General features: G+C 45.1%; 3 protein-coding genes across 4 annotated transcripts; all 3 read left to right on the top strand.

The window, feature by feature from the left end:
* The first annotated feature begins 11347 nt into the window (after window positions 1-11347).
* LOC108030973 (uncharacterized) lies at window positions 11348-12052 on the top strand. 2 transcript variants are annotated; one of them, XM_017104173.3, is made up of 4 exons: window positions 11348-11511; window positions 11616-11734; window positions 11789-11870; window positions 11932-12052. In XM_017104173.3, the coding sequence occupies exons 1-4, from the start codon at window positions 11406-11408 to the stop codon at window positions 12024-12026; spliced, it is 402 nt and encodes a 133-aa protein (XP_016959662.1). In that variant the 5' UTR covers window positions 11348-11405; the 3' UTR covers window positions 12027-12052. The 2 variants fall into 2 exon arrangements, with proteins under 2 accessions (XP_016959662.1, XP_050744623.1); XM_050888666.1 differs by having other exon boundaries at window positions 11371-11511; window positions 11594-11734.
* Window positions 12053-17683: 5631 nt separating this feature from the next.
* Window positions 17684-21962, top strand: LOC108030972 (uncharacterized). Its single transcript, XM_050888665.1, is given in 5 exon segments — window positions 17684-17705; window positions 17708-17829; window positions 17832-18144; window positions 18147-18284; window positions 21828-21962. Coding segments are annotated over 5 exon segments (606 nt in total). The 3' UTR covers window positions 21839-21962.
* Window positions 21855-22664, top strand: LOC127011499 (uncharacterized). The gene is made up of 3 exons (XM_050888363.1): window positions 21855-21861; window positions 21928-22187; window positions 22240-22664. Exons 1-3 carry the CDS (start codon window positions 21855-21857, stop codon window positions 22504-22506), a joined length of 534 nt encoding a protein of 177 aa, XP_050744320.1. The 3' UTR covers window positions 22507-22664.
* Window positions 22665-23053: the final 389 nt, after the last annotated feature.

The raw sequence follows: 23053 nt of genomic DNA, 5'->3' as shown, positions 1-23053 counted from the left end.
TTTCTCGGAGTGCCGACGTGGAGACAGGGCTAAATCCAACGGATGTCCATTGAAAAGGGGTCAGTAGTCAGGCTGGCCGGGCTAAGCGACTGTTTAGCTGCTTGTTTTGTTGCGGTCGGACGGCGATGGTCGAGAACAGGCTGGCCAGCACAGGACGTTCTGGCCCTCTGGTGGTGATGAGCAGGCTGATGATGATGATGACGATGGCCGATGGCCGATGGCCGATGGCTGGTGGCCCAGCCGGCGAATGAGCAACGTGCTTTTCGCCAACTGGCAGGGCAGGACAGTGAACGCGATGATGGCCCCCAACGCGGCTGATGATTATGATAATAATGATGATGGGACATTGAGCGAGCGATGTGGAACGGATGTGCAGTTGTTGTGGTCGCCAGCAAAGCAAAGAAAAGCACAATTATTCATTTGCACAATGTCACAAAAGTGTCAGGCGGCAAAGGAGCAAAGGATTCTTTGGCCATTGCCTCGGGATCCGGTTCCCCTTGGTGCTCCCCCGGGCCCCCCTGCTCTTCCCACTGCTCACCGAAGACAAAAGCGTTTTGCGAAAGCGATAATGACGAGCCGGGTGCATGAGCATTATATATATAGCATACTATCCATTCATTTGGGGGATAAGGCGAATCGGAAGCAAGATGGATAACCCCTGACTTGGTGAGTTTGCGGTGCATTCAAGTAATTAAGTGAGCAGAGAGCTAGTTTCAAGTCGAGCCGAGAAGAGCCGCCGGGCCGGGCCGCTTCGAGCCGAAAGTGCATTAAAATTAATGCATTAGCAAGTGCAACATTGTTATCGGCCTGCACACATGAGCACACTCACTGGCGAATAACGCCTCACGTGGCCACACACGAGCGAGTCCTACCAATGCACATATATATGCATGGCTGTAGCCCTAGGGCCCACCGCCCCACCGCCCCACATCGCCACCCACTCTGCCAGTAGAGGACCCAGCGAGCCCCTGCACGCCCATATAACACTCACATATTACTTGTAGTAATTTCTCACGGAAATTCATAACCTTCCGCAACTATTCAGCATTTGTGTGGCATACTGTGCCGCGCTCTTGTGCCGCTCGTGTATTTGTCGTCGCCGTCGTCCTCGTCGTCGTCTACCCATTGGCCTACATCCGCGATTTTCGCACATGCCGACACACACCACCGAGTAAACGTATAAAGTATCTCAGTATCTCAGGCACTACCTACGGGCTCCCTTGAAATCAGCGCCAACTGCTTCGTTTTCGAACTCGAAAGCGCTCGCTCTTAAACTTGGCACTCTCTTAAATGCGAGACGAAACTTACGATATTCGCCGCTGTTAGGCGCTTTAAAGGCGGAAGAGAGCCGAGTTCGAAAGATTGCCAGCTGGCGCTTGGGGAATAACGAGCCGATCCATAATGTTTTCAAAATATTTCCAACTGACTGGGCCAACATTTGGTAGTTCCTAAGTCCCCCTGAGTGGTCTTATGTAAGCTTTGCTGGAAATTGGGCCGCTGTTATGAAAACCTTATGTTTATAGGGCAAATTGATTTGAACTTGCCCTCCTGAAATAGTAACGAACGCTTTTAAGATGTAAATAAGTTTAGTTTTTAAATGTTGTAAAAATGGGGTTTCCTTTAAAAATTTTTTGTCTTGGCTAGAGTGTGCCTTTTCTTAATCTCTTTTCTATTTTATTTAATTTTAAAAAAGTAACAAATTTGGAACATTAAAAAGAAACATATTTTTACTTCATTTAAAAACTGAAAAATGTTGAATATTTTATACAATTTTTTATGAGTTTATAAAAATTGGTGTTCTTCTATACAGATTTGTTTGTCTTGGTTTAATTGTGCTCTTTCTTAAACTCCATGATATGTTACTTTATTTAAAAATAATGATTATTAATTGAATATTTTACTTAGTATCCATATATATAATGATTTTTAGATTGCTCATAAACTACATAAATAAAGCCTTTGCAAAGATGGTTTTGTGTTGGCTAGAAGGGCACCTCTTCTTGGCCTCCTTCGAGAACTTTACAAAGTCTCAATATTCCCATAAATAAACAACGCTATTTTGATGTTATTATTACCAAACGAGAAGAGTCGCAAGCCTCCAACTAAACTGCTCCTAATTATGCACTCGAGAACCGCAACTTGAGTCGAGTTGAGTAATTTGCTGGCACAAAGTTTCGCCTTTGAAAAGTGTGTGCGGGAGTGGGCGAATTAATTTTTGATTTTCCTCCTTCGGCCCGTCCGAATTTCAGCATTATTTTTCCAGCGCTTTTCCAACCTGATGTGCCTGATTTATGTGCCCCGATCCTGCCCACGTTTACCTGGCATGTGGAATATGTAAATATTTGATGGACCTGCTCGGCTTGCCCACTCGCACTAAATCGAAAATGGGAAACCTTTCGCTGCTCTTATCTGACACAAATATATCACGAATTTCTTAATCAATGGTCAGACGACGGCTACCGGCATTTCCCCGATGACCGCCGCGGGGGAAAACCAGATCCAGATATCCATCCACAATCCACTAACCACTCGGTGCCAACCAGTTCGATTGGTTTAAGGCAAAGCCGCCGATGCCGCCGCCGCCGCCGTCGTTGACAATTTCAATTTCAATATTTCGGATCGCTATTGGATTTGGCTTGGGCCTGGGCTTGGGGAAAAGGCGGTCGGCTGGTCCCCCGGTGCACACGCCCACTAAATTAAGTGGCACTTAATAATCGAAATTACGCGTCGCTCAGATAAGTCGCAGTAGGTCAAACGGCCGCCTTGGATTTGTGGCTCGGATGGGGGATGGGGATGGGGATGGGAGTTGGGGTGGGGAGCCAGGAAAAACGCAGCCCGATGAATTCCCATTAATAAATTAAAACACGCCCGAGTGCCTAAGCGGCTTTCGCTGCGGCTTTTGCTCCCCGCCGCCGCGCGACGCCCTGCCCCAGCCGTTTTTTCCCGAACCATTCCCTTTAGTTTTAAACGTTGCCCATTGAGCTTTGATTGCAATTAATATGCAGCATCGGCTGTGGGATCGCTGTCAGCTCGAATTAAACGCCCGGCCGAGTGCGCTGCGATGTCTGCCATTCTTCAAGCGCCAGTCGCATGTGCAATTCATGAATTTCAATTAATTAATTAGGCCGCACAAATCTGGCGGGGGCTGCCGATGATTCCGATTGCATAGCTGCGGCGATGCCAATCGAAATGCAGTCGCTGCTGCAATTTCTGCCGCAGCTGCTGCTTGACAAAGTAGCTGTTAGATTGCATCGCAATTTGGCCAGGGACCCCTTGTGCCACCCCGCCCCCGCGATGTCGCATGTACTTTGCATGCAACAGTTCGCTGCTTTTTCGCATACAAGTGACCCAATTACCGGGAGTGGGGGAAGTGGGGCTTCGGAGGCTTGGGCTTGGGCTGGGGCTGGGGTTCAGGACTGGCAACTAGCGACGAAGGACATTCGAGGGCCCACACACACACACACAGCCGGCTTCGTTACGGCTTGTTGATTTATGTAATTTAGATTGGATTTTGCGGCGGAGAAATTAATGCGTTGTAGATTAATGAGTGGCCGGGAGGACATGGAGGCTGCTGCGAAGGTGGCCGGAGGATAAGGTCGTCAAATCTCTTAAGCCTTTTAGGCAACTCTTTAAAATTCGTGTGAGTTGCAAGGGGAAAAAATGCCGTACAAGTCCCCAAATTGCCATAAAGTACGCACACACACCTCGCCGGCGAGAGTTGCTTGTTGTGCCCGTGTTGTTGGCACTGTGTGAGCCTATTTTAATCTCATTAAAAATGTAGCAGCAGGGAGATGGGAAATGGGCCCTGCCACTCGGTGCTGATGGCGCTGGTTGGTTATGCGGCTTCAAGTTGTCTTTAAAATTGACTGAAAGCGAAAATCAGTGTAAACGCTTCGCTGGGCAGGCCAAAGACTCAGTTGCCAGTTGCCAAAGGACCGAAGGGCCCAGTCGCCATCTTGGCTCCACGTGTAACCGCGGCTTAGTAGGCCGCACACACGTATACACAGTAGAAAAAAAGCGGAGATTTCCTTTTAAAGATATAAATTTATGTAGAATATAGAGATGACAACAAAAGTTTATTAGGCATGTATATAAAAAACAAAAAAATAAAATTCTTTTTTGGCTTTAAATTTTAATCGAGTTAATCAAAGTGTTTTACGCATTTCTCAAATTTTTTTGGTTGGTTCTAGGTTGGCATTATATAAATGTTTTACAATTGCCTCCAAATTGTATTTGAATTTTTTTTTCCTTTCAAAGATGTGGCACGATTATGCTATAAACATGCAACTTATTATATACAATTCTAATTGAATATATCAACGTTTTTAAGACTTTCCTCAGATTTTCTTGATTGGGCTTAGATTGGCATTATGTTAATGTTAATTGCATAAATTTCTATTTAACCCATATTTGGATGATTACATTCGATGCGGAAAACACAACTAAATGTTTGTTTTTTTCTTAACCCCTTTTTTTTGTTCTGTAATTGAGTTTGATAACATTAGTTTTCCCCTGTGCACGCCAACCACATGTGTGTGGGCTTCTGTGGGAGTGTGCGTGATCCTGTTTGTGGGCTTCCACTTTATTTCGCGTTTATTATTTTACGCCTGCTTGGCAGCCGCCAAAAACGCTGGGAAACAGGAATCAGCCAGACAATGCGGCCTTGCCCCGCCCACTGGCACCTTACACCTTCGGCCGCCCACTACCGCCCACTACCGCCCCCTGGCACCCCCACCCACACCCCCGGAAAAGCCCCTAACCTTAGTTAACCTCGCTCCTCGACCGCAGTGTTGTTGCTATTATGATTATTGCTCGTGGTTGTTGGGGGCACGCGCATGCTTTGTTTTTATTTGGGCTCGATTCTCCTTGTTGATTCCTATTTTTTTTATCCCACATTCATTCGCTTATTTTTGTGTTTTTTTTGCATACTGCCTTCGTGGGGTTTGTTATAAAATTTATGAAAAGAAAGCAAAATCAAAATTATAATAAAATCAGATTACAGCCTCTCTAAAGAAGTTGGGGGGAGGGGACTTTTGCTTAGCAGCACCCCACACCCTTGTTGTTGTATTTTTGTTTTTATTATGCTTTTCAGTCAAAAAATTGTTTGCGCTTCATTTTATGAAAACATAAGCAATTTTTGATGCCGCTGCTGCTGCTGATGTGATGATGCTGCTGCTGCTGTTTTTGTTTTTTCTGCCGCTCCTTGCTTATAAATAGATACCGACACCAGCAAGTTGGGCCGCGACATTTGCGCCACCGTCTTCTTCCGGTTTCCGGGGCGTCCTCTTCCGCTTTTCGCGTTTTCCCAGCGGTGCGTTTAACAACGCTCCATTTTTATGCGCCAGACATGTGAAAGCTCTTCATTTCGGGGGCCCGAAAATTGAGGGTGAGCGCCGGTCCTTTGACTCCTCAGCCAGAAAGTCCTGGCAGTGGCTGACTTACCTCGTCGTCATCCTGTCGCTGCCTTGGCGTTGATTTTATGGCATCTTTCTTCTGTTTTTTTTCTGTTGGGCCAACTCAATCTTCAGGTCGCGCCTCAGCCGAGCGGGAAAAAGGGACTTTATAAAATATATGTACTGCGGGGGTAGTCTGTTTTATTGCAATTACTTAAGATTTTACTGTCTGCGTTAATTGAGCATTGGATTACTTTATTTCGTGGCGGCGGCGGCGGCGGCGTCAGCCATAAAGATTGATTGCATTGTTCTGCGTCGGCTAGGAGTTGGCAGCATTAATCTAGCATTAATTATTATGTAATTGGTCACCGCAGCATGGGCAAACAAAGGGATTTTAATTAAATTTTAACCATAAACCGACGCTGACGGGGGAAGTTGCTTTGATGTATGCAGCTTTAAATGCAAATCAAATATTTATTCCGCCCACATACTCGCACATCCTGGCAAACACACACGACACACACGACACACACGGCACACAGTGCACAGATGAGCCATTGTTTGGCCTCGTCTATGTGTGCGTGGGCAAACAAAACAAAAATAATTGTAAATTCAATTTCATTATTAAATGTTCTTGTCCGCAGTTTTGTGTGTTTGTCTATTATCTCAGCGCAGCCAAATAGCCGCAGTCCCCTAGTTAAGCCTTTGTCCCCGTAACCTCCAACCCCTAAACCCTCACCCATCACCCATACGCAGTGTGTGCTTTGGCTTCCACTGGGTGGTGTGAGTGTTTGCACGCAGTGTGTGCGGTTTCGATGTATATTTAAACAAATGCGGTTAATGTTCATATTTCATTTTAATCAGACCCACGGATATTGATATTGGCGGCGTCCGTGTCCCTCTGTGTGTGGGGGCCTGCAACGCCTGTTAATGCGCATTCACGTGCCGCATTATGCTCTCGCAGCCTTCGCGTTAGTTTGTCAAAAACAAACTTTCCCTAGTTCAACCACAAACAGGCAACGCACCGAAACACTGGAAATGATTGTAAAATTTTACAACCGACAGCCAATTACCATAGCTTTTTATTTGATTTTGCACGGTTTAGCTTTTCGGTAACGAGCTGGATGTTGCCGCCAGCACTGCGGTCGATCCCGTACCATGCGTACACCATGCCGTCCCGAATGCCATCCGGAATACCAAAAACACGGCCGAGAGCGCTCCACGTGCTCGATTTTTAAAGGGTAAAGAATGACGGATATTAAATTGGCCGCACAGCCAAAGGTTGAGCTTAATGCCGGGCAGGAAAACCACAAATTCATTGCAATCGATTGGGATGGCCTCGTTGAAAGATAGAAGTACTCATCCAAAATGATTGCAATCGGGGAATTTTCGAGGGGATACTTCGTGTGTGTGGAAATTGCAGCCATCTTTAGTATTTGCGATTTGATAATCGTCTTCTCGGTGATTTTGGAAACTCGAATTCGGAGAAAATCGTCATACAGCAGGGCACTTTAAATTCATTACAAATACGTTTCAAATAATCGTTTTCAAAAAAGATACAAATATAATTTGTACATTGTTTGCATACATTGAATCTACATTTATTTCATTTAAAGCACTAATTTTTATTATTATTACTATGATTTTAACTTATATATGATTTGAATTTATATGAGATATGAAGAAGTTATAGTGTTTAGAAAGTAATACTGCTCTATGCCATCGCTTCTCTTGATTTTCAGAGTTAGTGCCCACATATTTGTTATTCAATTTACTGAACCGAATCAAAGGTTCTCTCGAGGTAAGCACTTCGATCTGTATACTCCAATTTAACCGACACTTTGGGCTAATTCCAGATATTGGCAGTGCGCTGCCCAGCGCCGGCAACTAGAACAACAGACACAATTGCACGCAAATTTCATTTGATTTCATTTCAATTGAGCACAATTAAATTTTTGTGCACCACAATCAAGTGGCCTTTTGTAGTTGTAGTTGTCGTTTTTGCTGGTCAGACGAATCATGCTTTGTTGTTATTGATTTTCCGCCACGCCCTTGCCGCTTCCCACTTGTCCACGAGTCCGTGAGTCCGATTTTCCGGGTTTTCCGGGATTCCGGAGACGCACGTTTGTAGGTATTATTTATTTATGCATCGTTTGTCGGCGGCGGCTTTATTCCTTATTATTAATTTCCTTTTATTTTCATTTCGGTTTGCATTTAAGCATATAGATACTATGGCTAGCCGGCTGGCCGAAACAAAATCCATTAATATCCTTTATCCCCCGGGCTATTTATGGTTGCAAATGAAAAGGCAGAAAGCAAATGTGAAAGCGATTGCATTAAGTTTTAAATAAGCGAATTCATCTATGGTCGGCTAATAAAATCACGAAATGTATTTGAGGTCGGCCAACCGAACAATTTTGATTTTAATTGAAAAGAGTTTTTGTTTTGTTATGGCCGCTCTGCTTTTTTGTTGCCTGTTTCGGCTTATTGTGGCTGTCAACTAGCCCAGTGGAAATGGAATGGAATTCATCCCCTTGATGCGGGTGCAGCCCAGTGTTGCTTATATCCGGCTTGCGGCACGTTTCCGGTTGCCATTTGGCCGGGCTGCTAATTTCACAGTTTGGCATTTCGGATGCGAAAAAGGGGGCCAGAACGGTTGGCCCGCAAACAATTAACTCTTCGCATCCACACCCTCGCCCACACCCTCTCCCACACCCACATCCACACACCCACTCGATCCAAAAGCGAAAGCTCTGCAATTCTGTGGTTAAGTATCATTTCTAATATTTTGTGTGACACCCGTGCGACACTTTGGCATTTTTAGAGGAGGGTGCGTTTTCGTTTTCGTTCTCGGGTTTTTAGCCAGGCTGCCAGCCACATTGTTTATGGCTCACTCAAGAGTTTCAGCCAGCAGCCAACCCCAGCAACATTTGAACAAAACCTGGCGCCACCGCCAAACACCAGAAGCAGAAATAAAAGCAAAAACAATGGGCGGGGGAAGCTGGCGGGGCAAACCCAAGCCATTGGGGCAAAAAGTTTTTAAGTGAAAATAGTCATTCAAATTTAATTAGTCCAAAACAAAGCCAAAACGTAATGAGCTTACGCTTAGGCCAGCCGAGGCGCCCGGGGATGAGGTGGCGACGGCTATGGGGATGGGTTCCATCTCAATCTGAAATTGTGGTTATTGCACTCAGACCCACTCATTGTCCTTCGCCACGAGCTCCGAAAGGGTGCCATCCCGGCGACTGAAGGGGTCATGTGCGACACAATTACGGCAAAGGTGGAGCCGGAGTCAGCAGCGTTTTGCTGTCACATGCCACATGGCCGCAGAAACTCCCCGGCCACGCCCCCCCGGTTACCTTCTCGCCATTTACGCCCACGTATCAGCCACACACACAGCACACACGGCCAGCAAAACAGCCAGCACAACAGCGAAACTGAGAGCAGGTCGACAACGGTAGCAGTTTCAAAATATTTTACGTAATATCATTGTTCGCACTCGTAACTAACTTTTGCCAGCGCTCCATGCCGGCACAAAGGATACATCTCCACCTACGGCTTCAGCCAGGCCCTCTCCATAGTATTCCCTCCCGATCCCCAGTGCCCGGTCCCCAGTTCGTGGCCCCCATCCACGCGTCACCCAACCCAGTCCTCTAATACTTGCCAACTGCTTAGCGTGTGACGAAACTTGCACATGGCGAGGGGTTCTCCAGAAGTTTTTGGTGCGCTCTAATAGTGCCACATCTCCTAGAGATTTTTATAATTCAAATAATATTTTAATAGTTTTAATATGTATAATTTTATTATTATTTTATTATTCTTGATTATAGGATCACAGATACTTTCTTTATAAATTCAAATATTCTTTTATTCACGTGAATTTAAAATCACATAAAATCGAACCAATGATTTTTGTTAAATAGTACAATTAAAGAGTATTTTGTTAAGTATATGCAAGTATAAACGTTCATAGATAGAGCTAGTTTAAATATTATATTGCAGATCATTTTATTTTTAAAAATAATAATAGAGATATAAATTGGACCAAATGAACTTTTTTTTTGTTTTATTTCATTTCCATGTTCCAAATAAAAATTACACCAAAAGCTCTGAAATATCAAAGGTAGTTATACTGTTCAAACAATGGTTTAGTGTCGCAGAACATGAGCCTGCATCTATGTATATTTATTAAAGATTTACTAAAATGAATTTAGGTCTCGCATTCCATTTCCTGTTTGGTAATATCAGCATTTCAGCTCTCGATTTTTGTTTATTAGAAACAAATGAAAAATCCGCATTGTACAACGCCGCAGGGAATGAATCTGCGAGTGCATCTATAATTATGGAATATTTACCTGAAAGCCTGGGTTTTCTTTTGTACTCTTTTTGGGCTCTCTGATATCCGCATATCGGGATTTTCATTTTCTACTCGGGCAGCCCCCGCAGATAGTTCTGGTGGCTGTGCGGGATAAATGAGGTGTATCCTGGTGGGCGGTGGGGCCAACAGGGAGGGGGAGCAGCAGGTCCTGGTCTGGGTCTGGTCTGCGTTTTCGGCGCTGCCGCATATGATTCCTATCGCTGATACTATTTCTAGTCCAATGGCACAGTTAGTTTGCATCCTACGTGCCTGCTAATGTATGCTGGCTACCTTCCTACGTGTCCTCGTGCTCCAGGACTCCACTGTTCAGTGGGTGTCAGGACATCCGGAGGTGTGTGTGTGCGGCACATCCGTGTTAATATAAACGCATAACAGCATTTTTAGCTGTGAAATAGTTTTGCTGTTGCTGCTGCTCGCAAACGCTCAGATCCTCAGATACCCGGCAACCCGAAATCCCGGATCTCCCCCGAAGCCGGGCCCCACTGCCATTGTCCTGCACTCCCTGCCTTCCTGTAGGTGTAATTGTGGCCGTTGCCGGTTGCCGGTTGCCATTGTCGACCATGTGCGGCAGTTGTTTTTGCCCCGGCGCGGTCGAGTGGGTGGGCGGTGGTTTTCTCTAAATTAATACATCACATGCACGCAAAAAGGACGCCGAGGACAGCGTCGACCAGGACATGCATACAAGCTTAATTATGGGATTTAGCCGGTTCTGTCTTCTTGGTGCGGTTTCAGCTCGGTCCGGGTTTTCGGTCTGGCCGTCTAACTATCATATTTTCGGTCGCGTATAATTGGGATACATGCAGATCTACCCGTAAATGTTTTAATTTAGTTGGCCGAAAGAAGGACTCGCTGGCCGTGAGTCCATGCAAAGCGCGATGGCTTTTGGAAACATTTCACGTGGCAATTTTTAATGGCATTTGTTGGCCTTTGGGTGCGCTGATGCACACTGATGGAAATTGTAATAGACACGGAGATCCGGGATTCCGCATCGGAATTGGGATGGGGTACTGGGCTCCCGGAGCCCCGTATGTACGTGCCCGTACTTCGTTAACGAATTCTCGGAGCTGTCATTACCATTAACATTTTGGCTTGGGCAAACATTTTAGCGTCGCACTCTCGAACTCATTTGCACTTTTGTTTGCACTGGATTTGGACACTGTCAGCGCCGGCGGCCGAAACCATTGACATGGCCACATTTGGGTATTTTCGTGTCGCTTCAGTTATTTGATTAGTTAACAGGTGGGACAGGTGGACGCAGTGGAAGGGTTTCGAGAAGGGTTCCGGGTGTTCGGGCGGCGCAGCGGCGCTGTGCTCACTTTCCACGCTTCAACGGAAAACTAAATGGGGAAAGTTGAATGCTGTAATTGATTGACATTATTTGCTTGCTTTTACCCATGTCCACAGATGGGGAAAATGTATCAAAGTCTCCGAAGGGGTCACCTTTGGTATGGTAATTTCGTTACAATGTAGCAGGTGCAACTGCCAGTGAGTACTCATTGGAAGTGGATTTTAGTCTGTGATTATGCCAGCCATCTCAAGACCCTCTTTAATTTAAGCTCAAACAAAGGTCTTATAAAATTACACATTTTCCTTTTGTGTCAAAAAGGGTATAAATAATTCATTTTGTAAACACAATGTGCAAGAAGTTGGGTATTTTGAAAAAGTTTAATATTTGCACTAAATACAGGGCCTGCATATCTTGGGCATGCATCAACATAGTCGTCGGAATCGCTTTTATTCGTGAGTATTAAATGCTTAAATATAAAGTATTGAAAAAATACTTAAAAGGCCTGCTGCCAGAAATACATTCTTAATTTTTTAGAATTTTCTTTTATTATATATAGCTCTTGTGATGAACTTTGTAAGACGGGAGAAGCTGCCAGTGACCGTACTGGTTGTTGGATGCATTTGTGGGGCAACCTTTATAATATCTGGTTTTATGCTGTTGATTGGCGTCTTGAAGGTTCAGTTGGCTTTTGTTTACTTTAAAATATAATGACTACTTCTCCCTTTTCAGGCTTTTCGATGCCTGGTTTGCTGCTCCATAGTCTTCTGTGGTATAGGCATTTTCTTTCTGCAGTGGTTAATAATACCTTTGGGTGAGTTCCATAAAGCTCAAGTATATTCGTTATGTATTTCTGTATCATTGTTCTTTCCTAGCACTTTATTTTATTTTCTCCTTCGTCGTGTATAACTATTACCAAGTGGATATGTCCCCCGATGATCGCTATAGAGTGCCGCGACGCTTTTCCTAAATAAAATGAAATATTTTTTATTATGATATGGTATCCATCCCTTAGGTTAACTAGTGGATATAAAAAATAGTTACCCACGTTCGCCGCTTATTTACAGTGTTCCTCACTTCGAAAGCAGGAAAACCGCCGTCTCGCAAACCCGTGTTTATGATAGGAACTGGATAAGTTGGCATTAGCGAGCTTTGGCCTGAATTGCAATCGCCTTTTGGCCGCTTACGAAAATATTATTCCGTGTGGGCCAGCCTTATCACATAAGTATCTCTGTACAGCCGCGGCCCGTGCAATCTACTCCAAATAACTGCAATAGTTTTATGGCTCATCATGTATTTTTTTGGGGGGCGAAATCCCTTGGCGAGGGCGAGTTCAATGCTCCACTTCTTTTTTTGTGAGTTGAGCTGAGCCGCAAAAAAACCGAAAACGGCCCAGTTTGTTTGTTGCTTCACGCCGACTGCTCAATTTGCTGTTGTACCACTGGCCGGACCAACACCAGTTCATCACTTACACGCCAGGGTGATTTAAAACAAATGCCCCACCAAATCGCATTTGGCTGTGGCTCCGGCTCCTGCTCCTGCTCCGGCTCCTACTCCGACTCCGGCTCCACAAGTTTTTATTGCCGCTCTCGCATATGAGGCGGCAAATTTGTTCATCCACTACAATTTGGCGTGCCATTTATATTGGTTCCATGTTAATGCCGGCGCCAAATCCCCAACTCGGTGGGATCCGCTTCCCGATAGCGAATACCTGCAGCCACCACATGGTCCTGCAATTGATCTAGTTGTTGCAGCAGTTGTTGATGCAGCTGTTGTATTTTTTAATAGACACATTAAAAAATAATTTAACAGTCGGACAGCCAGTCACACAAGCCGCTTCGTTTGGCTCGTTGTCATCGTTTTGGCCGGTGCATTGAATAAATCATAAATCATTCAACTTTCGGCCAGCGGAGCTGTGCAATAAAAATGCCCCGAAAACCTGTGACTGTGTGTGTGCACCGCACATATCGGTGGGTCGTGTTGGTCGCTCCTATTAAACGATACACGATGAGCAGCCAGGCAATTTGTCCAATTTCTCCACCTTCGTCATCGCACTCGCCGCTTTTCCGCCCATTTTCCACACGGGTTTTTCTGCCGCCGCCGCGCGTGTGTTTACTTTTTACACATCATAATTTTTTATGCTAGTTGACTTCTGGACACTGGCGCGTCCCGTGTTTTTTCCACCACTTGCTCCTTTTTTCGCACAGCGCCGAAAAGTTGTTGCCATGTACAAATTAATAAACGAGTAACTGACAAAAAGGTAATTTATTATTTTATACATATTTGACAAATTAATTTAATGACACTGCGCCGTCTCACACTCGCCCATTAACGCACATGTCCCACCGGGCCAGGGCCCGGGCATCCAGGATGCCCTGAGTCGCGGAATCCTCCCGCCCCTGGCCGCCCTTCCTCCCCGCTGCCACACATAATAATTTCTCATTTAATTTTTCAATTTTAAGCGTCATTTACACATGCCATGCCATGGCAGCGAAGCTCTGTCCAGATCCCCGACGCCGCGATTCCCCTTCGGGCCGCTCTGTTTCACTTGTTTTCTGCTTTTGGATTTTTTGTCAGCTTGTCGGACGGCTGCCTTTGTTTTTGCTCCTGCCAGCGCTCTGGATTATACCCTGCTTATTGGGGGCGTGTCCGACGCAGGCAGGCGGCTTGCACTTGTCAATCGAATCGAACGGCAGGAATCAAAACAATTATTGAATCACTCATGCTCGGAAGGCAGGCATGTCTGTAACGCATGTAGCCCACGAAACATTTCTAATTATGGTGGGCTAAACACTTTTTAAGGTGCTTGAACAACAAAATCACTCAACGTTCCAATTAAATTTGAGGAGAATATTATACACATTTTTGATTACATTGGTTTATTGTAAACTTTTCTTAAAATAAAGCATGTCAATAGAGTTCTGTCCCTTAGAATTATCATTCCATAAACATGTTTTAGTTTTTTTGATTTTTATTTAAGCTTATATTGCACATATTTTGTATTTTATTGTGATGTGATTTTATTGCTTGAAATTGTTAACCAACTTATTAGATAACTTTTTGCACTTTATTAAATGATACATATTTTATTTTAAATTTATAAACATATTGTATATGATTTTTGGATATCTTCAACATACTTAAGTTGTATTATTACTTAAAATTAATTATCCTACTCTTAAATAGCTCTTCATAAGCTATACATAAAGACATAGAATAAAATGCAGTAACAGTTTGAATAACATTAGTTACATTGCAATTTTTTATTGTATTCAAACAACGTACCTGAAGAAAATAAATAAAATATGGCTTGAATTATCCTTTACCCTTTAGGCCTTTTTAAGGGGCATCATTTAAATTCTCCTGCGATTGTTTAAAGCTCATAAGATCTTCAAGGCACACCCAAGCATCTCAAGTTCCCACTAATTTCCCAGGCTCACAACAAGAGCATTTTTGCCTCGACTCCTCGCCGGCAATCGCTTTATGTTGTTCTTTCATTTTTTATATTTGCATTAAAAGGTAATCATCGGGAGCAGCGTTGCAGCGTTGATGGCAAGCCTTGCAATTTTCGCACCGTTGTCGTATTTTGTATGACTGTCATTAAGTCGTCAGCGGGTTCAGTAACGAGGAGGACAATGCCGAGGGGAAGGGGATATGCAGATGGCGATGGGGATCGGAAGGGGACAGTGGACTGCGGGCCGTGGACTGTGGACTGTGGACTGCAGACAGTGGAGTGGCAGGACGCAATCAGTTGCTCACTCAGTTGGCGACGCATCAGTTTAAATGACTCGTCATGCCCGCTGGCAATGGGGAGGAGCAGCAGGAGGAGCAGCAGGAGGAGCAGCAGGAGCCGGGGCATGTCCTGGTGGCGAGGTGGCAGCCATGCCCCAAGGACGCCGCGAGATACTGCTCGCGTTGCACTCGAATCGGTCTGGAGAGCTCGCACGTTAATGACACTAGAATCAGTTTTCATTAACGATATAACGTGCGACCGGCCACTCGGCATGGCTGGGCGGTTGGCGGGAAAAAAGCGGGGGAAAGTGTAGGAAAATGGGGGGAAAACTGAGGGAACCGCATGCGTGCATTGCTCGCATATTTCTCCTGGCCGCGGCTGCTGCGGCGACTGCGGCATTGGCGCTGGCAATTAATAAAACACACACCTTCTGTGCCACCGAATCTGCACTTCTCCAGCTCCGGCTGCAGTTCCGCACCCCCGTTTCGCACAGTGGTCTAAAGCGCTTATTTATGCAACGGCTGGCCGCGACATCCCATCGACATCGCCATCGGCATCTGAATCCGCATCCGCATCCGAATCCGAATCTGAACCTGAATCCGAATCCGAAACCGAGTCTCGCCCTCCATCTGCGACTCTCACTCCGACTGGAAATTGAATTTAAAAAGCTCAAACGCTGCAAAATATTTCACGCGAGTGTGTGTGTTGTTGCTGAGATTTTTCGTATAAATCACATTTGCCAGCGAAAAAATATAAATAAAATCTACGGCACAGTGTGTGCCCGTGTGTGCGTGGTGTGTGCCAGTGCCTGCATAAATCTTTCAGTTTGGATTTTCACTTTGGCGGCATAAATTGACACTGGCTGACGACATCACAGCCACATTTGAAAACCGCGCTTAAAAGCATGCTCGCTCGATCGCCTGGTCCCCCTTCGAAAAACTCTTGCATTGCAAATTGCGTTTTTTGTCAGCTTAAATAAAGCAACGCGCGCTGACAGTAAAAACTCATTTACGCGAAATTAAATTAAAAGTTAATTAACGCTGTCAATGTGCAAAGCACTCCAGTCCGCGGGAGCGGCTGGTGGGGGGAGCCGTGCCATTCAGGTAACTACCTGCAACTGCAACTCTGCGGGCCAAGTTGAAAAATCACCGCAAGTAAAGTTAAGCATATGTCCGCTTAAATTGATGCGAACTGGTTTTAAACGCCAGCCTGACAATTCGCGAGCTGTTTTTCTGCCTTTCTGCTTTTTCCCCCTGTCCAGTTTGCAGTTGCAAGTTGTTTGCCGGACTCGGGAATTGGTTTGTCGGCTGCCTGGGAGGGATTTGGCGGAGGATGCGGGGCTTTAGTGGCAGTTCGCTTGATTGCTTGGCTTGCCGGCAGTTATGCGCTGCGCACACACTGCGTATGCTTAATGTGACACGACCGAGCGTCCGTCCAGGTCCGCCTGGCAAAATCAACAAGCCGATCCCAGCCCGCTGATAATTAATTTTTAAGTAAAACTGAAATTTACACCGGCCAATCAGCGATAAACCGACAAAGAAAAGGCACTATTTAATTGGGCGCCAAACACGATGATGATGATGATTGCGATGGTGATGCCGCCTTATTTGTCATTCAGTGTTCAGGTATGAACATTTCCATTTTGCCGGCGCTTTCCAGCTAAGCGAGCACTTACCGCAGCGGTCTAATTGGCGGCACTCGGGCAAGCTGACCACGAAATGCATTGCCCGCCTGATTAATTGGCCAAGACATCAGTTGGGAGCGCTCCTCCGTGCGCCCTCGGTGCCCATCAAATGGGCGCTGGCCAAACATTGGTTCCCAGCCAAGCCGAGAGAGAAACGCGGCATTGAATTAGGCCACTGAATGGCATAAGTCAAATTTACACACCTCCGGGGTGGTATTCTGGCTGCATTTAGATTCAATATTGGCAAACCGACGCAGATGAAGATTTAAAGTGGATTTGTCAGCATATGTATTACATTTCTATACTTCTATTTTTCAGGTTTATATTGTTATGTTATGTTTTAAACTATTTATCTTTATTATTGAATTAATTAAAGTGAAAATAAACTATTTTACTTTGGCAATCTCTTTCCTTAATACTTCAATAAATTACTTGTGTTTTCGCTTAAATTGTACTGATAACAAAGTATTCATTTCACATTTAATTAAATGCCTTCCACCCTATTTGCTTTAGTTATTTTAAATTTGAAAGTTTAATTCAACAATTTTTTAATTGAAGTTTATTAGTAGTTTTAGGCTTTAAAGGCTTAAAAAAGAAATAAATATTTGAGTTGCCAGATTGTTAATGTTTAACGAAAATAAGACTTCAATCGTATCCAAAATCGTATCCACCTCAATGCTAATAATCATTTGCAATTATTAGTCATAAAACATAAATACTTTATATTAAATAAATATTATTTTGTAAGCCTTTTTTAAATGTGAAATATAACAAGATTTGAAATTCAATAGGGATCTTTGTAAGTTACTTTCTGATTTCTGCATTAGTGTGCCTCAACTTTTATTATAGAAAATCTCATTAAATTGACAGCGCTCCTCCGAGGCCCGAATGTTTCGACTTGATCTCTCCCCTGCTCGGAAACTCCTCCCATTTCGTGGCAACTGAAGTGCCTCGACTGGCCTGTAACTTCATGACAGTTCGCATTGGGGTCGAGCGGCGTGGCAATATAAATAAATATGCTTGTTGTCTGGCAATTCGAACTGCACTCCCACGGCCAATTTGGCTGTGAAAAATTAAAGATAACATAAATGCGGCTCGCCGGGCACGCCATTCCACTGCCTTTCATGCCACGGCGATTCCACAGCGATTCCATACCAAAAACGAAGCGATTCCGGACGGAGCTAGGCCCGAAAAGCGGAAAAGCGGCGGAATGCCGTGCCAGGACATCAATGTCGGGGCTCTGGCGTGCTATTTGAATTGAACAAGTGTCAGCGTCGAGGGGAAACAGCTGAAACAGCTCTATGGGGCTGCTCCGGCGACCCCTCCTCGGCGCTACTACCGCCCCCCATATATATGGATGTGTGTATTCTCAGACGTTGTTGTACAGCATTTGCATGTCCTGCCAGTCCGCTCTCAAAACTCAAAATATTAACACTTTAACGCCAAGTTTTTTATCCGGCTGCCGGAAACAGACAACACACAAACGGCGCACACAAACACAGGCGCGGGCAACACAAATACTAGTGCAGAGCTCTCGGCGTTGGCGGCACAAAACGCCATGTTGGATTATTCAACTCGACGCCATTTCGCGTCACAATGCGCGCTATGCGCCGCCATCATTGCCACCGACAGCGAACGGCACACGGTAATAGCGGCAACAACTAGAACAACACGGCAACAACAAAGGCGGCAGGATGGCAGCAACAACTGCAGCAGGACGAAGGACTCGGCGGCCCACACGGCGGATGAAGTTGCAATTCAAAGTCATAAACACGTGGAGCGTGGGCGCAAAGTCTCAGCTAAGCCGGCGGGTAAGTGGGGAGAAAGCGGGAGAGAAAGCAGGAGCGAAGGCTGGGGGCAAAAGCCGGGGAAAATCCGGGGGAAAAGCGGGAAAATCCGAGAAGCCCTGGGCGGGGAGGGGAGAAAGGCGGCGGGCCACGGCAGCGGTAGCGCCACTTCCTGCCCCGAGATTCCTAGCCCACTTGCAGCTCCCTCTTTTATTTCCAGACCATTTTGTTGTCTATGCAACACGGCAGACAGAGGGTATCAAAGGCATATTAAATCCACTCCATTTGCCCGCAAAACTGCAATTGAGCTCGGTGGCATTCACGTTTGATGGCCGCACGCTGAAGAAAATACTTCAAATGGATCAAGTTTTTATATCCTCTCGTATCAAAAGAGCTTATTTGCCCAGCACAACAACTATTTGCCAGACATAAGTATGAAACATTTTTATTTTACATTTTATTATTCCTTTTAGTTTAATAAATACGAGTTGCACTATTTTAGATGTTACATTGTAAAATATTTGTTTAGATTTGTTAGAACAGTTGTAATTTTTAATATATCATTTAGTACAAATAAGGTTATAAAATAAATATCCCTATATTTGCATGGTTGTTTCCCCTAACAGCTACTACTATCATTTATGCCAATTCTAACATAAAAAAGAACGAAAGCACGTGTTAGTCATTTGGTATTTAGATTTTTAATTTTTCCTTGGCAAATTTGAATTTATATGAAATTGGGAAAAACCAATTTGCCAGGTCTAATTTTGTATACAATCCTTATAAAATAAACGAACGAAATCTTCAAAATGAATCTATATTCTAGTCACATGATTTATTTTTTAGTTATTTCTATTTAATTGCGATAGACCTGTCAAGACTGACGGTTCCCCATGCTAATCTTAATTTTTGTACACAATTCTAAAACAATTAGAACAAATTTAAAATAGTAAACCCCAAAAAAGAAGTCATTTGCAAGTCATAAAATATGTTCCCTGTCAAAATGACATAATTTAATCCATCTACGGTAGACATATCACGACTGACAGCTGCGATTGCAAAAGTGAGATAGTTGTGACATTATGATTGCGGTGAAAACATGGAGATAAGCATATTGACAGTATTTTTAGTCGTTTTCCCACGAATTAGATAGTGTTGAGTCCTGGCCGCGGTATCGGGTAACCCAGTGGTCGAGCCTTCCGTGGGGCAAAGGAGTCGCGAGTGTTATTTTTCGGTTGGCACTGTTCGTTTTTCATTTGCATGCGAAATTCAAACATCAGCATAAAAATGCAATTTTTATTGCGCAACATTTCTCAATGCCCGCTGCAAATATTTTCGCGGGCTTTATTATATTTTTTGCATCGCCTTTTGTATTGTTTTGGCCATTTTTTGCCTTTGTTTTGGCCTTCCTGCTCGACGGTCCTGCCATTGTTGTTTGTTTTGGTTCGGCTTGTTGCTGCCGCGGCTCCCGCTGGCTGCTGCTCACATTTATTTGTGCTTTTTATTTGGACCCCGAAGGGGTGTAGGGCCCATCCCCAGCCGCCAGCCCCTGGTCCCGACCAGATCCACATGCCCAGGCACATCCACCCGCGGCTTTATTATGAGCTGCACTTTATGAAAATGCAGTTGCCAGCCCGCTGTCGCTGTCGCTGGCGTTCTGCCACTGCCAGTGCCACTGCCATGCAGCCGCCGCGCTTCGAGTACATTGCAAATATTTTATTATTGCACAATTTCGCCAACTTATCCCGCCGGCATATGAATGTGTATGGTTGAGGAGGTATAGGTGCAGCTCGCCGTGGAACAGGAATCTCCTGTTGGCCGCCGCAAGGCTGCAGGAAGGATGCAAGCCAGCTAAAATAATATTTCGCTGCTGCTTCGTTCGTTTGTTCTGTTTGTTTTTGTTTGTCGGTTCGTTTAGTTGAAATTACGTTCTGTATGCCACTGAATTTCATAGCAGTCGAATAGAACAGCCAGTACGGGAGCTGAAAACGGCAAAACAACAACTTGAGCCGAAAAACTTGCTTTCGGTTGTTATTATTCTTGCGTTTACTCCCGGCAAATTTGCCGTGCGCCGCCTTTTTCACTCCACGAACTCCGAGCTCTTGTTGCTGTTGTTATGGACACCGCTCCTCCGTAGCCACCCCCTTTCACCCCCCTTAACTGGCACTGTATTCCGTTACACCACCCACTGGGAGGCCACCCACCGAACCACCCACCGACCAGCGCGCCGTGTTTTTGGTTTTGCTTTTTTCGTGCTGTTTTTCCAACATTTTAACTTCCGCTCAATTTACCTTTAGGCCAAGTAATTTAAAAGCTGACGTGTTTGTACAACTACAATTTCGACTCATGTTGCCGTTGTTGTAGCTGTTGTAGTTGTTGCCGCTGTTGTTGCCTGTTGGCATTGCCTGTGTATAGCACTTCCTGGTGTGGATTTTGCCAGGTTCAGCCGGGCTCTTGTTCTGGCTCTGGTTCTAGGCTCTTCGGTTCTTGGTTCGTAGTTTTCGGCTCTTGGATTTCAATCTCCAGCAACTTGTTTTCCTTGGCTTTGGTCAGAGAAAATATTAAAAATGAAATAATATTTGGGCAGCCATGGAATTTGCCGGCGCTTTGGCATATATTTTGTTTATTTGCCCTCCGTTTGACTTGCGCTCGACGAGTCAAGTTTTTGATGTGGCCCGATGGACTAGAAGTCAAAACATCCGCAAAAGCTGTTAAAACTGTTTGCCCCGGCTAATAGTCGCCGCTGAAAGCCCTGGCATGGGGTAAATATTAATTAAAGTCGATAGTAATGGCCGAAAAGCGTTTCGCCTCTGTTTGCCGCTGCTGTTTTTCTTTCCCACCCACCCATTTGTCCTGTTTTGGCACCCCTCATCCGACCCGTTTAACATGTGAGCACGCAATTTCCTTGATTGGCAACGCCGAGTCAAGTCGGAGGAGCCGTACGCGGAGCGAGTGGCGGCAGAGCCCGGCAGAAGCCGGAGCTGAAGTTGAATGATTGAAGGCGCGCTGCTAAGCTGTCGGCGGCGCTCTGCCAAGGATCTGCATAACGTATCAAAAGCGTAGCATACTTTTTGGGGCCCAGTGCATTAAAGCTGGCGAGTGGGTGGGTGCACTGAGCGAAATAGTGCTCTAGTTCGCTTAAGCCAATTAAATTTAAATCTTTATGAAAAGTTTTAAAGAAAACACACAATTTTCATATAGCTTAAACTTTTACAGATTTGCATATCTATTATTGGATTTACAACGCAAATAAGCAAATAATAAATGTATATTATTAAAGGCCTTAATATTATTGATCAATTTTCGAAGGCTTTAGAAGGATAAATACTTTATTTTTTAGCACTTATCACAGACATCAAAATATCATATATATATTATTTATTTAAAGGTAAATAAAAACATCCCTTTTTAATAATAAATCAAATTTACAATAACTACTGATAATGGCTTAATGGGTACCATTACTTTCTGATGGAATATAAGAAACCAAAAAGTTCAGATCAAATTGGAAGCATTCCTTGAATATTAAATATGATCCTTATGTTTTTCTCCTTGTTTTTCCCCCAGTGTGTCTGTGAGTGAGTGAGGCTGAGCATGAGCAGTTAACGCCATTGTTTGCGTTAAGCTCGGACGAATCTGGCAGCCAGGTCAGCCCGCCCCTCCTCAGCCACCTCATCCACCCCTTCCACCTGCATTCCCCACGCCCTCACCCACACCCACACCCACTCCCGCATAACCCGCCTCCGGTTCCGACGGCTCCCCCCGCCAGTTCTCCCCCAATCCCAATCCGGCTGCCGACTGCCAGGCAAGCCAACGAGTCTGTTAGCCAAGCCGCAGGCTGGAGCTGAAGCCGAAACTGGAAATGGAGCTAAAGCTGGAGTCCGTGGACCACAGGCAGCTCCGGCTCCTGCTGCTGCATTTAGTGAAGTATTGTTTCTGCTAGATTAATCCTGTTTTAATTAAATATACACGCTGCCAGCATAAAACCAACAAGAGCCCCGTCGCCGGCGAGGAAAAAATGGGAGTGAAGAGCTCGGGCGGCGGCAAAAACGGCAGAGCAGATCCACAACCAGTGGCACATCCTGCAGACCGCCTCCTTCGACTCCTGATGTGCCATGCAAATGTGAGTGTGGATGTGGCGCTGGATGTGATGCAGGCTGCGGGATGCAGGACTCGGGACTCAGGACTCAGGACTCGGGCTGCCGGATGCAGGATGCTGTTGATGCTGCCGCTCCACTCGGAATGACAAAGTGACTTGACTGACTGGGCCGGCTGGGCGAACTGTTTGAGAACGGGACGAACGAGAGTGCTGCTGCATTCGACCTCGCTTTATTTATTTATATTTCCATCTCCCCCCGCCCAGAGCCCCCATTTGCCATGTTTTTCTCCTTGTGCTTTTAAGAAAAATACTTTTTCTCACGCAGCGCTCGCAGTTCGCTTGTAATTTCTGTAGTAAATTAAAAATGCTGCGGTATTTTTTGCTGGAGTGCTCTGCACAGCAGAACGGAGCAGCCCGACGCGGCTCATCTCGGGGCCGGCTTTGTCATGCATGTTCTGCATTCAGGCAAATCCTAAGATCCAGCTCGAGAGCCCGCAAGTTTTTAAGTTAATGAGCTGAAAGTTCCTTTGCACCAAGCGGCGTCTTCAGGCAGCCACGAGTGCCAGAATGCCAGAATGCAAGAATTCCGAAATGCCGGATTGCCAGAATGCCGGAATGCCAGAATGTCAGAATGCCTAAATGCGAGAGTGACGGCATGACGGAGTTAACACCGGCTGCATTTTAGGGAGAATTA

This window comes from Drosophila biarmipes, chromosome 3R (assembly GCF_025231255.1).
Source record: "Drosophila biarmipes strain raj3 chromosome 3R, RU_DBia_V1.1, whole genome shotgun sequence".
Lineage (NCBI taxonomy): Eukaryota > Metazoa > Arthropoda > Insecta > Diptera > Drosophilidae > Drosophila > Drosophila biarmipes.
The sequence above is the reverse complement of the archived record's forward strand: the minus strand, read 5'-3'. Positions and strand labels throughout refer to the sequence as shown.

Excerpts from the sequence above, each read along its gene's own strand:
- LOC108030973 (XM_017104173.3), top strand. The coding sequence starts at position 11,406 with ATGTGCAAGAAGTTGGGTATTTTGAAAAAGTTTAATATTTGCACTAAA. Across the intron at positions 11,735-11,788 it reads TGTTGATTGGCGTCTTGAAG|GCTTTTCGATGCCTGGTTTG; the intron begins GTTCAGTTGGCT and ends CTCCCTTTTCAG. Across the intron at positions 11,871-11,931 it reads GTGGTTAATAATACCTTTGG|CACTTTATTTTATTTTCTCC; the intron begins GTGAGTTCCATA and ends GTTCTTTCCTAG.
- LOC127011499 (XM_050888363.1), top strand. Across the intron at positions 22,188-22,239 it reads CTGCTGCTGCATTTAGTGAA|CATAAAACCAACAAGAGCCC; the intron begins GTATTGTTTCTG and ends ACACGCTGCCAG.